This window comes from Malaya genurostris, chromosome 2 (assembly GCF_030247185.1).
Source record: "Malaya genurostris strain Urasoe2022 chromosome 2, Malgen_1.1, whole genome shotgun sequence".
In the NCBI taxonomy this organism is placed as follows: domain Eukaryota; kingdom Metazoa; phylum Arthropoda; class Insecta; order Diptera; family Culicidae; genus Malaya; species Malaya genurostris.
In genome coordinates, this window is record NC_080571.1 from 245,104,575 (window position 1) to 245,122,005 (window position 17,431).

The following is a 17,431-nucleotide window of genomic DNA, read 5'->3' on the forward strand; positions in this document are numbered from 1 at the left end:
TTATCGTCAAGTTTTAGTTTATGATCTTTTGGCTTTCACAAAAACATTACCTCAAAATATTTACATTTCATAATTTTGCTTTGAATCGGAAAACCTGTTTTAATCCACCTAGTGGTGTAATGATGCCTTTCTCATATCAATCATACTGCCATATATAATACTGTGGTATTCTTGAAACAAATTTTCTTCGATTCTCAAAAGAATAACCGAAATCGATTTGTTTGACCGTCTACTGATAAAAACTATCAATTGCAGATGATTTGAGATCGATTTAGACATTTTTTACGGTTTTTTGCCCTCTTCAGTGATGGTATAAAACTTTTAACACACTTCACCCTATATTTCCGAATCCGGATGAAATTCAGGACTTATGTGTGGGACAAAAGGACCTTTCATATGAACATAAGTTTGTGAGAATCGGTCGCGATATCTATGAAAAACATATTCTCATTTTTTGCACATTTTACCATATAACTCCGGAACCGTAAGTCGGATCCAAATAATATTCCGGAATTTTGTATGGGACCTCAAGCATTTTCATTTGAATTGAAGTTCGTGAAAATCGGTTCAGCCATTTCCGAGAAAAATTATTGCAAAAAAACTTTACAAACTCATACGCACATACACAGCCATACACAGACATACACACACAAACATTTTGCGTACTCGACGAACTGAGTCGAATGGTATATGAAACTCGGCCCTCCGGGCCTCGATTCAAAACTCGGTTTTCACAGTGATTGCATTGCCAATTTTACCTCCGAATAACCCGTCTTCATACGAAAAATGAATTAAGATTCACTTTCACTTAGTATAGAGCAATTCCAGAAATGCTTAGCAGATCATCAGACTCGACCTTCTTCGATTTGGATGAAACTTTGCACATGGCTTCAGTATGACAAAAACATAAGTTTTGAACCGATTGAGAGGTCAATCCGACTCACGACTGATTTTTAAAAAGAGCGTAGCGTTGGTTTGGTATTGAAAATACCTCAATTAAATATTACTCTGCTCAAGTGGGTGGCAATTTTAAGTATTCTGTTTAGTTATTGTAGCTCTTAATTCAACCTCACGAATGTCATGTTGCTAGTTAGAGACAAGAGCATAACAAGATATGCTTAAACTACTTTCTTCTGATCGCGTAGCCCTAATTTTAACCTGTATTTGACATTCGCAGGAGTTGATCCCAGGTTGGCGGTTCAATGCATAGGGAACTGGTCTAACAAACCAGTTGTCATATGTTAGAGCCCCGACCTGGAATGATTCGTAGTGTCAGTAGAATCGTAGCACCAATCATGTACTGGTTCTGTACACTCTGAATTGGCTGCGAAGTCTGTTGAAACAGAAAGTCCAATTCCACTACAGGAATGTAATACTAAGGCATTGCTTTAGAAGTTTATATCGTGTTTTATAAGGGCACACTTTCAATTCCAGCATGCTAATGTTATTCGTATTCACGTAAATCCGGTTATGTTCCTGACATTCCCACCCGTCTATTATCCATTTCACTGTTATTTTACAGGAACCAAAAGCTATAATAATCAGAGGAGAACGTTTAATTCACCGAAAAAAATCGAAGTAACTAAAAAAAATGTTAGGGAAGTCTATGACAACAATTTGCAATCGTTCTATTGATTTGTTTTGTAGAAGATATTCGTTAACTTAGTAAGCTACCGTTAATAATTAGTGCTCGTGAACAGATTAGAACTTAGATATGCAAGCTAAATAAAATTAAACGCATAATCTTAACAAAGCACCTTTGAACAATTAAATAAAGAAGCACTTGCCTCCGGAGGAGATAAGTAGCCTCTCCTCTATCGTATCTTATGAGAAACTAGGACAACGGCTCCCTATTTCATCTGAGCTCCTATTTCCATCTCATCCCTTCACCTCATAAATTTGAACATGAATAATATTTTACAACCTACCGGAAGCAAACTGTGAAATGTTTTAAAATGATTTGAAAAGCTATTGTCACACTTTCCTATTGAAAGAAATGGTTTTAAATTCTTCGGTGATCAGTTTTTTTAATATAAAATAAACTCACTTTTTGATTTAGGACACATTTTCGTCTCAAGATTTACAGTTCGTCATGTTTCTGAATATCTACTAATCGATTCGTCTCAAAACATGATCACTATTTCGCACAATTACACTACCATTGAATGTTGGATGACTCCATAATTAGTTATGTTCACTTGCCACTTGTTTAGTTAACGATTAAAAACTTCAAAAATTACCTGACAAGCAATAAAAGTCTTCAAAAATATGAGATGAAATTTTTTCACTTCGTTCACTTGATTGCGCTTTGTTTTCATCTCATTTGATTTCGCTAAGTTGCCAAGTTATCTCATAATGTTACAAAACAAAAATTGTTTATCTTCTTCAAATTATCATCAAAAAGTATGTTTTTTGGTATCCGTGACATTAGTTTAATTATATTATTGATATTAATATTTCAATAAAACTGTTTTGGCTTCGAATATTACCAGGAAGAGCATGTTAAATGCTAATGAAATAACCATTGTGGCAAATCTAGTAGCACTGGTTTTATTCCGCTATACGCCAACATAACGTTGTGAAGTGTGTGTGTTTCATCGGCTGTGCACAGAGATGCCAGATATTTTCATAGAAAGTATGTATTACGTTGCATAGAAAGTCTATATCTGTTCTATCTGTTTTCACTAATAAAATGATGTTAGAAGATAGTTCTTTAGATCTCCGTAAGTCATTGCCCCATTAATTAGATAACTCAACGAGTAAATTTTTTACCAATAATAATGTGGAAAAATCCTGGTGGATACGGTTGTATCGTTTGAGTTGTATATCTGGCAGCGGTGAGGCAGCCGGTCACCAGAATGTCTGCCAGCCACATTTTTTCAGCTGGCAGTTTAGTCAGCCATCTGACAGCCATGCGTATGCGGGTGAGAGTGTAATAGTGGAATATTTTGTTTTGATTGCTGTTGCCATTGCTAATTAATAGGATGAATAAAAGATCAACGATAGGATGGATAAAAATCCATTGAGATGAAATTAGGAGCAGGGTAGTGAAAACATCATTGGTGTTTTTAGCTGTTTTATAAATATTAGTTGAATTTTCAAGAAATGTGAATCAATTCTCAACGTGGAGCAAGGCGAATGAAGTAGTGATATGAAAGTTAAAGTGATTTTAGTGGTTAAATCGGGGTTTGAAGGCGACATCCTTACAAATGAGATGAAATAGGGAGCCCTCACCCTATTTGTTATTAAAAGTGTTCTGTAATTTCCTGATTAGCTCAAACTGACATTGGAAAACAAAAACTCAGTTGATATCCAAATTCAAACAAAATCATTCCGAATAAATTCAAATACGCTTTTCTCGTTGATACTTGTCGATTGAACAATCAGAAAACTAAATTATTCATGATGATCTAAACAATACGACAACAAAAGTACAACAGAAAAATGTCACTCAAAAATATCCCGTATCCCGTAGAGAGAGTTAATCATTTGAACTTTCTCTCACTAATTGAGCAGTTATAAAAACATCAGATTCTTCGGTATGCCTTTTGCTAAAAGTAGGAAACATTTGGGAAAAATAGTAGTGGAATATTCACTTGCCCAACACATATTGAAACGACACCCATACTATAACAAGGGGTTGAATGTGTTAGTGACGACGCTTGCTCTCAACAACACATGGTAACCGAATAATAAAATTGTGAGAATATCGAATTGATTATTTGCTTGATTAGTTATGGTGGCCCTTACCATGGCCGAAGTAATTCGTCTTTAATCATAATTGCTAATTATAGCGCTCATATCCGTACTCAATAACCACTATTCTAGCATATAAATCTAATTGCAAATGGACAGTTACAATGCATGTTTATGCTTAATGTTGATACTAAAAATATGGCTGTAAAAATGTTTGCAATTTCCTTAAACTTATCAACCATGGAAGAGTTTAAGTCGAATGGTTTCCTTTCATTAATGATTTTACTTACTCGTTGTCGTTAAAATGATTCAAGGTGTAATTTTTGTAGTACACTGATGTAATATTGACCGATACTTTTTCCAAATTTCTTCGTCTGACAACAACAGTATTTTCCTTTCTTAAATCCCGGATTGTTCCATTCCTCCAGATTCCAATCACGCTTGTAATCAAATCCGTTCTCATCGATCTCCGATACACTGGAAAGATGGTCACAATAACACCGGCAAAAGCCATCAAATTTCACCATTACCATCTTTCACAAGGATGTCACCCGAATGATAATTGAGAAAATAATACATCTCACATCTCCCGGTCACGGGTAGGTCCGCCAGCGTTCGAAGCACGATATTCTCCTGGGCATCCACCGGATCTGGATCAGGGCCATAGGTTTGATTACCGTTCAGGATAACCCAACGAATCTTGTCGTATATTCTATAACCAGCGGCAGCCAGAAAGTTTCCCGTTTCGGGACATGCTGCATCGACAATGGCCAGATGCTGGTGGGGCTCCAACGTATCCAGGATTGGCAGATTCTCAACTGATGGTGATTTGAGCTGAAGTAAAAATGATCGCGACCCGTCCGATTTGAGAAGCTTCCGAATAAATTGAAACGATTTTTCTGCAACGAAAAGAACGCATATTTTAGTAGTGTAAATATTTCTTAACAAACGACTACCTTCGTTCCAGCATACAAACACCGCTAACTTGAGTGGAACTTTTAGAAACAAAATCAGATCCGAAATCAATGTTGCCGAATCCGGCGTCGATACACAGCTTGAATACAGTGGAAACGTTAACAGAATGAAAAACCACCAAATTGGTTCCATGTTTCTACGAATTATGGTTTGCTACCTGTCTCTCAATCGGCTCTTAAACACAATTCGAATCGTTTCTATTATTCATAAGTTCATATATAATTGAACGGTTGCATCATTGGTAAATTTATGCTCGTGCTATGCAATTGAGCGATTTGTTCGAGTAAACACGGCGCCACTTAACTCGAACTGTTCGTTAAACTAATAAACTGTTATCGACGTGATTTGCTAGGAAATGATGCCTCAATTTGTTACTCATACATATAATTGTATGTGTGTGGCTTCCAACTAAGCTTTCGTTTTCAATTCGAGGTTTCCTTGATCTGTTGTTCATAAGCCAGTTTTTACAGTTATCGTCATTTAAAAGTAGCTAATCGCTGCAATATTACATTCCCGGTTCTAAAATTCTGCAAGATAACCTGTTGAGCACGTATTCTTCACATCTGAAACATTACTGAAAACACCGAATAAATCGTGAAATCAAAAAGAAAGAAAAACCAAAAATAATTTATCAAAAATATCGTTATTTTCCGGTGTCACTTTTGGGTAGATCGCGTAATTCTTATTGCATATAATATCAAGATTGAAATTCGAGACATCAGAAATCAACATTTTGACTATGAACGATGGACTCTAGCAAGTTATACATTGCATAATTTGTTCAACGCTTTATGTTTTTTTGTTAATGTTTTGTTGTAAAAATACTACACCAAAGAGCGAAACGTCGGAAAGTAAACAACATTCGTTCGTATTATAACACTGAGACAGCTGTTTTTTCCTGATTTTCGTCAATTATCACCCCAGTCGGAACATAACCGATAAATATATATATTCAGTGACCTCAAATTATGAATAAAAAAATCATCCAGCAGACGTTTATAAACATATTCAGGGTTTTTGCTAACTTTAGTAAGGAAACACATCACTGAGCAGTGGTTAAACTAGGGGTCGAACAGTCGTTCGCACCGAACGCGTATAGCTCTTGGCTCCTGGAATTTTTTTCTGGTTACCTAGAGTTTCATTGATTCAAGGCTTCAGTCATTTTCAAGGCTACCTGAATCACCAACAGTCCTTTTAAAGACTAACAATTAGTCAGCCTTTCTCAAGAGTAATATTCTAATATAGTCAGTCCATTTCAAGACTAAGAAATTATTCAGCCTTTTTAAGGCTAGCTATTCGAAGAACTATTCTTCGAACTAATCAGTCTTTATTAAGACTTCCACAAAATCAGTCTTTATCAAGACTATTCCAAACTAGGAGTCTAATCGAAGACTAATTTAGCCTCGTTAATTTAATTTCAAATTTCATTCATTTCAAAAATGCCTGCGTCCAACCGGAAAGGCAACAAGCCTAAGGCTAAAAATAATTCAATACGGAATAAATCATAATCCGTTATTCAACATTTTTCTAATAACATTCACGATCTTATAGAATCTGAATGTAAAAATAAAAGACAACGGACGGATTTCCCTTCCGTTGATTCTATGCCGTCTAACAATATTTACAAGATTCTTCCTGAATCTGATTGTAGCGACATAGAAGAAAATTCTTCAAAAATTCCCAAAATGGACGCTTGTCGTTCTGGGAAGAAACATCAATCTATGCCACCAGTGACGGTGATGATTTCCGATTTCAAAGCATTCCATACTGAGCTTTTCACTTTTCTCCCGGAAGTAAAAGTCTCATTTTAAATCGGACGAAGAGGAGAATGTCGAGTCTTGGTTGATGGATTGGAAGATTACGAACGTCTATCCGAAATTTATCAGAGAAACTTCATAAATTTTATTCATATGATATAAAATCAGACAGACCCTTCAAGGCTGTCTTGAAAGGCTTATCAAATGGTCTAAGTACTGATGAAATTAAAAATGAACTAAAAGAATTGCTTGGTTTTGCCCCTTCCCAAGTAATACCAATATGGTACTTCTAAACCACGCTCTGGAATTTCCCATGAACTTTACCTAATACACTTCAATCGAAGTGACGTAAACAATTTGAAAACAAGATATCGACCGAAATTTTTCGTAATAGGGGACTTAAATGCTAAGCATGTCCAGTGGAATTGTAGGCAAATTAACAGTAATGGTAAAATACTTCATAATCAACTCTCAGCTGGTTACTTCACAGTTCTTCATTCCAGTAATCCGACTTGTTTCTCTTCCGTGAAAAACCCGTCTACAATTGATCTGGTTCTAACAGATCAAAGTCACATTTGTAGTGTAGTGAACCGATTACACATGCTGACTTTGACTCAGATCATCTTCATGTAACATTCAGACTTTCAAACGAAGCTATAATTAATCCAATTAGTTCTACATTCAACTATCATAGAGCAAATTGGTTGGATTACAGATCTCACATTGAAAATCATGTGGATCATGAAACTATTTTAGAAAATTCTGCGGACATCGACACAGCAATTGATAATTTGAATCATTATATTATCGAAGCTAAAAATCTTTCAGTTCCCAAAGCTCAAACTAAATTAAATTCTCCTATCATCGAAGACAATCTTCAACTGCTCATTCGGTTGAAGAATGTTCTACGACGACAATATCAAGGTTCTCGTGATCCTGCTATGAAAAACATAGATAAGGATTTACAAAAAGAAATTAAACATAGATTTACTCTTTTGCGAAATGAAAATTTCGCTAAAGAAGTTGAACAAATTAAACCATATTCTTAACCCCTCTTTCTAAGGTTCTTAAGAAACCTCAGAAACCAATTCCTGCTCTCAAGGAAGGAAATCAAATACTTCTTACAAATGGCGAAAAAGCTCAAAAACTTGCTCAGCAGTTCGAGAGTGTATACAATTTTATTTTGAACGTTGTGAGTCCTATTGAAAATGAAGTCTCACTGAAATATGAGCATATTTCAACCCAAGTGTTATCAAAAGATGACATTATTGAGACGAATTTTGATGAAATTAATCAATTATTAGGAAACTTAAAAACATGAAGGCTCCTGGTAATGATGGAATTTTTAATATTCTTATTAAAAATCTTCCCGATGTTGCCTTGAAAATTTCAACAAGTGTTTTTCATTAGCTTACTTCCCAAAAAGATAGAAAAACGCTAAAGTAATTCCTATCCTCAAACCTGATAAAAACCCAGCAGAAACATCAAGTTATCGACCAATTAGCTTACTTTCTTCTATCAGTAAACTTTTTCAAAACATTATCTTGTTGAGAATGATGTCTCATATAAATGAGAATTCAATTTTTTTACCAGAGCAGTTTGAATTTCGTCATGAACATTCAACTACTCATCAACTTGTCAGAGTAACGAACATGATAAAAGCAAATAAATTTTCTGGGTTATCCACTGGAGGGTAGGATCTAAATGATGAAAAATATCATCATTTTTGAGAATTTTTCTCAGAGCTATCGTGCAACAAAATAAATTCAAATTTTTTGCAAGATAAAAAGCATCATTCGAACAACATTTTGAAATTTTTTCGTGAAAAAATATTGAGAAATAAGTCGGTGAAGAGGTATTTTTGAGAACGCTTCTTAAAAATCATGATTTTCGGTGTTCACTGTATCTCAACGCAGACTGATAAGAAGTCAACGAATCAAAGCAGCATAGATAGAGTAGGTATTTTTCTAGACCCCAACGTTTTTGTTTATTTTTTTTAAATTTTTTTATATTTTTGGTGGTTGTTCAAAGTGAAAACAACGATTTTTCACGAAAAAAATTCGCTATTTTGTAGCTGTAAAACCTCCCCAAAGTAATAAACAAGGAAAAGGAAAACGTTGGGGTCTGGTTTTTTATATCTAAAAAGAGTGTGCAAAACTTGAAAAAAATTGGTTCAATAGTTTTTGAATGACGATGGACACGGACTTTCAAAACCTGCTTCCGAGAAAAATGCGTTCAAAGTTTTTTGGAAACAATTTATTACTCAAGGGAGCCCATAGGGTCTAACATTTTCAAAAAATCATACTTTTTTATTATAATTTATTATAATAAAACATTTCGAGAATGTTTTGTCAAGTTTTCAAGCAAATCGAAGCAGAAATCTTGGACCTGTGTGCCGAGCTCTTATCTCTTCGCAGTATAAATAAGCAAAGATAAAGTGCCATAACTTGTCGAGTTTTTCTCCGATAGGCTTGAAAATTTCACAGAAGATTCCTGAAATGTTTTATTATGAGAAAATACAAAGAGAATAATGAATGATTTTTCAAAAGTGTCACACCCTACACCCCCCCCCCCCCCCCCCCTTAAACCAAACAATAATCACATTCTCAAATTGAATGGCTTGGAATTGACATGGTCTGATCAAGCAAAACACTTAGGTTTAACTTATGACAAAAAATTCACTTTCAAGGATCACATTGAAGGAATCCAGGCAAAGTGTAATAAATGTTTATATCCTCTTATAAACAGAAAATCTAAGCTCTGTCTAAAAAACAAATTGTTAATTTATAAACAAATTTTCAGACCAGCCATGCTTTATGCAGTACCAATTTGGTCAAGTTGTTGTTCCACCAGGAAGAAAACGCTTCAAAGGATTCAGAATAAAATTCTGAAAATGATATCGAAGCGTCCTCCCTGGTCAAATCTGCAATCTTCAATTGAATCCATTCGCTCTTTGTATTAGTTAGTAAGTTAGTATATAAGTTTTTTTTTTTTTTTTTTTTTTTTAATAACTATTTATTGGAATATGAGTTAAAATTAAATTATTAAGATTTAAATTGGGTGTTCAGCCACAAGTGGTGACTTTTCAGCCCTGTTATATATATATATATGATTTGGTTATTACCATGAAGACATCATTTGCTTCCGCAATTCTGAGATTTTTGTGTAGGGAAAATTCTAAACCTACTTGTATTGTGTAATGGGGAAAAGGAACTTATATACTAACTTACTAACTAATACAGAGAGCGAATCGATTCAATTGAAGATTGCATCGATTTTTGTCGGAATTTGCTTATAATATTATGTGACATTACATCTAATGGTTCTATATTTGTGAGTCTGTGTAACTCATTTGTACTAAACCAGGGAGGACGCTTCAGAATCATTTTCATAATTTTATTCTGAATCCTTTGAAGCGTTTTCTTCCTGGTGGAACAACAGCTTGACCAAATTGGTACCGCATAAAGCATGGCTGGTCTGAAAATTTGTTTATAAATTAACAATTTGTTTTTTAGACAGAGCTTAGAATTTCTGTTTATAAGAGGATATAAACATTTAATATATTTATTACACTTTGCCTGGATTCCTTCAATGTGATCCTTGAAAGTGAGTTTTTTGTCATACGTTAAACCTAAGTATTTAGCTTGATCAGACCATGTCAATTCCAAGCCATTCAATTTGAGAATGTGATTATTGTTTGGTTTTAGAAAAGAAGCTCTTGGCTTGTGAGGAAAGATAATTAATTGCGTTTTTGCTGCATTTGGTTTAATTTTCCATTTTGACAGATAATCACTGAAAATATTTAAACTTCTTTGTAGGCGACTGCAGATCACTCTTAGATTTCTACCTGTGGCTAACAGACTTGTGTCGTCACAGAATAGCGATTTCTGACAACCAACGGGTAGATTTGGAAGATCAGAAGTGAAAATATTATACAAGATTGGAGCTACACTCGAACCCTGCGGAACACCGGCTCGTACGGGTAGCAATTCAGATTTCCAATTCTGATAGCTAACCTGAAGAGTACGATCAGTTAAATAATTTTGAATCATTTTGATCAAATAAATAGGAAACTGGAAATCAGACATTTTTGCTATTAAACCTTTGTGCCAAACACTATCGAATGCTTTTTCTATGTCTAGAAAAGCAACTCCAGTGGATAACCCAGAAGATTTATTTGATTTTATCATGTTCGTTACTCTGACAAGTTGATGAGTAGTTGAATATTCATGACGAAATCCAAACTGCTCTGGTAAAAAAATTGAATTCTCATTTATATGAGTCATCATTCTTAACAAGATAATTTTTTCAAAAAGTTTACTGATAGAAGAAAGTAAACTAATTGGGCGATAACTTGATGTTTCTGCTGGGTTTTTATCAGGTTTTAGAATAGGAATTACTTTAGCGTTTTTCCATCTTTTTGGGAAGTAAGCTAATGAAAAACACTTGTTGAAAATTTTAACCAGGAGTCTCAAGGCAACATCGGGAAGATTTTTAATAAGAATATTAAAAATTCCATCATTACCAGGAGCCTTCATGTTTTTGAGTTTCCTAATAATTGATTTAATTTCATCAAAATTCGTCTCAATAATGTCATCGTGTGATAACACTTGGGTTGAAATATGATCATACTTCAGTGAGACTTCATTTTCAATAGGACTCACAACGTTTAAATTAAAATTGTGGACACTCTCGAACTGCTGAGCAAGTTTTTGAGCTTTTTCACCATTTGTAAGAAGTATTTGATTTCCTTCCTTGAGAGCAGGAATTGGTTTCTGAGGTTTCTTAAGAACCTTAGAAAGTTTCCAGAAAGGTTTAGAATATGGTTTAATTTGTTCAACTTCTTTAGCGAAATTTTCATTTCGCAAAAGAGTAAATCTATGTTTAATTTCTTTTTGTAAATCCTTAACTATGTTTTTCATAGCAGGATCACGAGAACGTTGGTATTGTCGTCGACGAACATTCTTCAACCGAATGAGCAGTTGAAGATTGTCATCGATGATAGGAGAATTTAATTTAGTTAGAGCTTTGGGAACTGAAAGATTTCTAGCTTCGATAATATAATGATTCAAATTATCAATTGCTGTGTCGATGTCCGCAGAATTTTCTAAAATAGTTTCATGATCCACATGATTTTCAATGTGAGATCTGTAATCCAACCAATTAGCTCTATGATAGTTGAAAATAGAACTAATTGGATTAATTATAGCTTCGTTGGAAAGTCTGAATGTTACAGGAAGATGATCTGAGTCAAAATCAGCATGAGTAATCGGTTCACTACAAATGTGACTTTGATCTGTTAGAACCAGATCAATTGTAGACGGGTTTTTCACGGAAGAGAAACAAGTAGGATTACTGGGATGAAGAACTGTAAAGTAACCAGCTGAGAGTTGATTATGAAGTATTTTACCATTACTGTTATTTTGCCTACAATTCCACTGGACATGCTTAGCATTTAAGTCCCCTAATACGAAAAATTTCGGTCGATATCTTGTGAATTTTTGCAAATCGCCTTTAAAGAAATTTAATTGTTCGCCGGTGCATTGGAATGGCAAATATGCTCCAGCGATGAAATAAATTCCATGAATGGTTTCAACTTCGATTCCCAAGCTTTCAATAACTTTAGTATTGAAAGAAGGTAAAATTCGATGTTTAATTTGCCGTTGGACAAAAATGGCAACTCCACCACCAATTCCAGTAAACCTGTCAAATCGATGAACCACATAATGTGGATTACTTTTCAATTTTACATTTGGTTTAAGAAAAGTTTCTGTCACAATGGCAATATGAATTTTGTGAACTTTGAGAAAATTATAAAATTCATCTTCACTCGATTTCAAAGATCGAGCATTCCAATTTAAAATATTCAAATAATTATTTAACATCACTGTTAAATTTTAAATTCATTATAATATTATTTGCAAATTTCCATCCGATTTGAAATGCTTCAAAAAGTGATGAAGTCGAATTCATTTGGATGATCATTTGAAAAAGTTGATCTTGTAGGTAGATCATTTTATTTTCAGTTATATCGCCTAAATCGACTTCATTTAAAGAAGCGAATGGCATTGAAGGAATATTTGTAGGTAGACTGCCATTAGAAGAAGATGATTTGGCCGGTCTACCTATTAATAAATTGTTTTCGTTAGAAGAAGAACTGCAAGGCGGTCCTGTGTTTTGATTATTTACATTAGAAGAAATAGGAGATAGATTTCTACCTAATATACCAGCATAACTGACATTAGAAGAAGATGATGACGAGGTCGATCTACCTGTCAATAAATTGTTTTCGTTAGAAGACGAATTGGCAGGTGCCTTAGAAGAATTTTCAGGTATATTCTGTAAATTTAAGGTCGTTGATTTGACTTGTTGTCTAAGCGAACGAGCGTTTAAAATTTTTTCCCTGACAGGACATTTCAAATAATTGGATTTATGATTTCCATTGCAATTTGAACATGAAAATTTATCAGTGGTTTCATTCATTGGACAAACGTCTTTCGAATGCGATTTACCACAATTCAAACACCGTATATCCATATGACAATTTTTGGTTCCATGACCGAAGCCTTGGCAACGACGACATTGCGTTAAGTTTGCAATACGATTATGCCGTTTATAATGTTCCCAATGAATTTTAATGTGGGAAATGAAACGTACTTTTTCTAAAGTTTTCAAATTGTTTACATCACTTCGATTGAAGTGTATTAGGTAAAGTTCATGGGAAATTCCAGAGCGTGGTTTAGAAGTACCATTCGCTCTTTTTTTCATAAGTATTACTTGGGAAGGGGCAAAACCAAGCAATTCTTTTAGTTCATTTTTAATTTCATCAATACTTTGATCATTTGATAATCCTTTCAAGACAGCCTTGAAGGGTCTGTCTGATTTTATATCATATTAGTATATAAGTTACTTTTCCTCATTACACAATACAAGTAGGTTTACAATTTTCCCTACACAAAAATCACAGAATTGCGGAAGCAAATGATGTCGTCATGGTAATAACCAAATCATGTTTATAATAGGGCTGAAAAGTCACCACTTGTGGCTGAACACCCAATTCCAATCTTAGTAATTTAAATTTAACTCATATTCCAATAAATAGTTATTTAAAAAAAATAAAAAAAAACCAGGGGTAGATATAAGCAAATTTTTTGATTCACATTAAATAATAATAGTATTATCTTTTCATATCACATATTTATGGTAGATATTATGATGAATTTTAGAACGAATGATTTTTGATAAGATAATTTTTTGTTTTACTTATATTTATAGTCGGTTTTTACATTCCTAGTGCTCAAAGTCTTTTTCGCTGAGTTGAATGAAGAAAATAGTGATCTAGAAGGAAAATAGTTACGCTGATAGCCGATTATTTAACTTTCTGTTTCGTTTATGTCTTTTCCGTAAATACAGCTCGGGAAGTCGCTATCGAAAAGATAATCGCAATTGCAGAATTATTTTCGGTAGTAGTGTGCCATCTAGTGGCTAGTAGCCATTACAGCGTTTTTTCGGTGACAATGCGCCATATAGGGACCGTGCACGATAACAAGTAGCGCCATTGGTGGCGAATAGGCGAAAAAACTCTACCATAGCTTTACACTGTTACCATATGTTCACGCTGAATAAAATAGTCAAAAACCTGTTTTAACACAACATAGTGGTGTTATGATCCTTTTCTCACATCAATCATATTCTCATATATAATACTGTGGTATACTATTAAAAATATTTCTCTCCGATTCTTAAAATAAACCAAAGAGATTGTTTGTGCATTAACTAGTATGACCTACAGAATGAAACAGTTCTCTGACATCGATGAGATAAAACGAAGTGAGTTCCACTATTGTAGGTATTTCGGGCACTAGAACTCGAGAACGTATAGTCGAAGTTGGTTCGTATGGCCATCAACTAACATGATTTTAATTGCAACCGAAAATATGCTGATTTTCGGTAGGAGCATAGGATCATTCATTTGAACCTAAGATTAGGAATACCGGACTAAGTGTAAAAGTAAGTGAGATCCTTTTTTGAGTGTATGACTATTATCTGCCGTCGTTTTTCGAAAACCGGGAATACTTTCGAGACCAATTTAGAAAACTTTTTACTTTTACGTACACAATTTTTAACACACTTTTCCCTATCATTCCGGAACCGAAAGTCGGATCCGGATGAAATTTAGGAATTCCGTGTAGAACCATTCATAGACCTTTCATTTGAATCTAAGTTGGTCAACATCGATTAAGTCATTTTTACACACACACAAAGATAGATTGCTCAGCTCGACGAACTGAGTGAAATGGCATATGACACTTGGCCAATTTTTACTAGTCGATTTTCAAGTGATTGTATAAACTTTCTATATGAGAAAGGCAAAACAGTTCAGCGTTTCAATAAAATTATTATTTGTTGTTAGCTTCGTGACTCGTATTTTCAATATACGTCAAACTGGCTACTCGTGAGATTGCTAGCATTTTTACGATTACAATTTATTTTCTTGCTATGGACCATCCTGTGAATTATTTGAACTTTTAGTTAAAATTTGACGGTCGGGCAGTTATTTTTTATCGAGTAGCTAAATTTATCTAAAACTGTGGCCCATTTCAAAGTTTGACGGATGGAAAATTATTCGGGTCTATTTTGCTCTGAAAATAAAGTAATAGCAAGTGGTGTAATGATTGCAATTCAGCGAAAGTAAGAACAACTTCGAGATAAACGTACTTCATTTAAAAAATATTTAAGCTTTTTATTGGGGTATTTATTTTGAGTGAAAGTATAAAAAGAAATTACACAGAAACAATTTTGATTAATGGTCTGAAATTAGAATGTTTTAGCAAGATATTTTTCAGTGTTTCCAGTCAAGTCGATTGAAAAATCATTTAATGTGCTGAGAATATCGTTCGAGTGTTTGAATTTGAGTGAATATGACAAATATTAGACACAAATCCAACTGCAATGACAGAAAATGACGTGGCCGTATTTAGATACAGAATGAATAACTCGATTCAAAATTTAATAGTCAGTCGATGTTGAACAATCGTTCGCACCACACGCGAATAATTCCATAGGGTTCGGAAAAAAATCCGCAGAGAAAATACGCTAGAAAGTATTTTCAAACTCAGTTTACAAGTTTCGCTATGGTCGCATTATTTTATCCACTCACCGCCTCGTGCGCTGTCGTCGCCGGCCACTAAACCACGCCCTCGTGCACGGTCCCTATAGCTGCAGATTTCAGAACCTAATTTTGGTAAGTTAAATGTATCAGTTTGAGATTCATCAAAAGAGATGAATAGATTATAACCGTGCCGTTTGTTGATTCTGCGCTTGATTTCGACTCCCCATCGTACACTCCTCTGAGAACGTTTAACAAATAATTTGAACTTTTGTTGTTATGTAAGACGTAAGTATTACTCGTGAATAAATAACTTGAATTACTGAAAACTATTACAATTTTGCTATCCGACATGTCTAGAAAGTGTGACTTATTAAACATATTACTGAATAAAAAAGTGAAATAGATGTTTCCTGGTTAAGATCAATAGTTGAATTGAGCACAACCACTACTTGATTATTTCTAAAATCTACTGTCAACATGTTTGATTGATTTCAATCATTAAAACTAACATCAAAATCAACAAATACTATTGTTAAAACTACTATTAATATCAATTGAAATCATCAACAATATTATTGAATTCACGAGCATCTTCTGTTGAAAACAACATTTTATTTTGTTAATTCAACAAAAAATTAGTTGAATGAAAATGAAATGTGTCTTAGCTAAGTTATGACAGCACGTATAATTGGTATATTCAACTAAAAACAATAGCCATTTTGAAGAATATTTTAGCCTTATTAAAGATATGAGAAATAATAGATCAAAATTAGCAATAGTGAGATTTTTTAAGATGTCCTAAAAATTACCTAACTTAAATCAACAAATCATCTAATGTTTTTTGGTAAAATGCTGATTTTGATATTTGTGTGTATTAGTTTTGGTTTTACGCTAATTGCAACATTAATATTCATATTCATAAATGATTACATTGTAAATTCGAACATTGGCACTTTCCAGCGTTGGTAGCTGATCCAAGCGCGTTCTGCGAACATGACAATGACAGCTAAAGTTATGCCGCCAATGACGATCTGGATCGCAAATATTAAATCAATCACGCTTAGTGGTCTGAACTCTGTTCCTTTTTCACAGCCAGGTTTGTCACTGTTCATCCTGCTGTAGTGCCTTACCGAGACTCCTACTTCCCGCATTCTCATAAAACCAACGATGAACTGTTCCCGCATGGTGTAGTTTCGTTTTACAATATGGTAGCCGTTACGACCAATGAACTCCGACCGAATCTCCCTCAGATAACACTTTTCCACGTCGGTGAAAGTTTCGCTAACAGTATAATAGATTGGTGACAGATCCCCGTGGTAAGCGAATAGTCCCTACAAATGAAAACGGAAAGTTACTGCGTCAACATTAAGGATAATTTGTAACAAGATCACTTCTCGAATTCTGGCAACTCCTTCGTTCAGTTCGTAAATATTTAGGGATCCATTTTTTCCCACTATTTTCTGGTCGTACAAAGCCCTCCGAACGGGATCAGTCGCTGCCTGAAAATAAATGAATTTCATTGCAACGAATTTACAGCAGAAGGTTCGTTTTGCTACCGCAAGAAACTTCCTGTTGTATAATGCATCATTGATACCGATCTCCAAACGGGAATCCAGTAGATCTTTTAAGCTACTGATTTTTTCAGAGGGTGCCTGAATTAGTGATACTATTTTCGCCGAATAACCTACTCCCAGAAACATGAGTCCAAATAGGCACACTATCACCAACAGTCGCTGAGATGAGGACTCGGAATTGATCATCGATCCCTGGTTGGTGGCAACTGCAACGACGTCAAATGCTGCGTTGATTGCTTCATACTGCCTGTTCCTGGTGGATTTGTTTTCACGAGGTGACATGACATGGACCACAGCAGAAACACCGGCAGCTACAA

At 34.5% G+C, this 17,431-nt stretch overlaps 1 protein-coding gene across 1 annotated transcript in view; it reads right to left on the bottom strand.

The window, feature by feature from the left end:
* The window catches only part of LOC131429168 (uncharacterized), a 42,530-nt gene extending 25,104 nt beyond the window's left edge, over positions 1-17,426 (bottom strand). The window contains exons 1-6 of the mRNA XM_058593215.1: positions 17,097-17,426; positions 16,932-17,039; positions 16,471-16,871; positions 4,653-4,750; positions 4,281-4,595; positions 3,987-4,173 (exon numbers count right to left, since the gene is read on the bottom strand). Coding sequence (XP_058449198.1) covers positions 3,987-4,173; positions 4,281-4,595; positions 4,653-4,750; positions 16,471-16,871; positions 16,932-17,039; positions 17,097-17,396 — 1,409 coding nt within the window. The 5' untranslated portion in view covers positions 17,397-17,426. The remainder of the gene's footprint in view (positions 1-3,986; positions 4,174-4,280; positions 4,596-4,652; positions 4,751-16,470; positions 16,872-16,931; positions 17,040-17,096) is intronic.
* Positions 17,427-17,431: the final 5 nt, after the last annotated feature.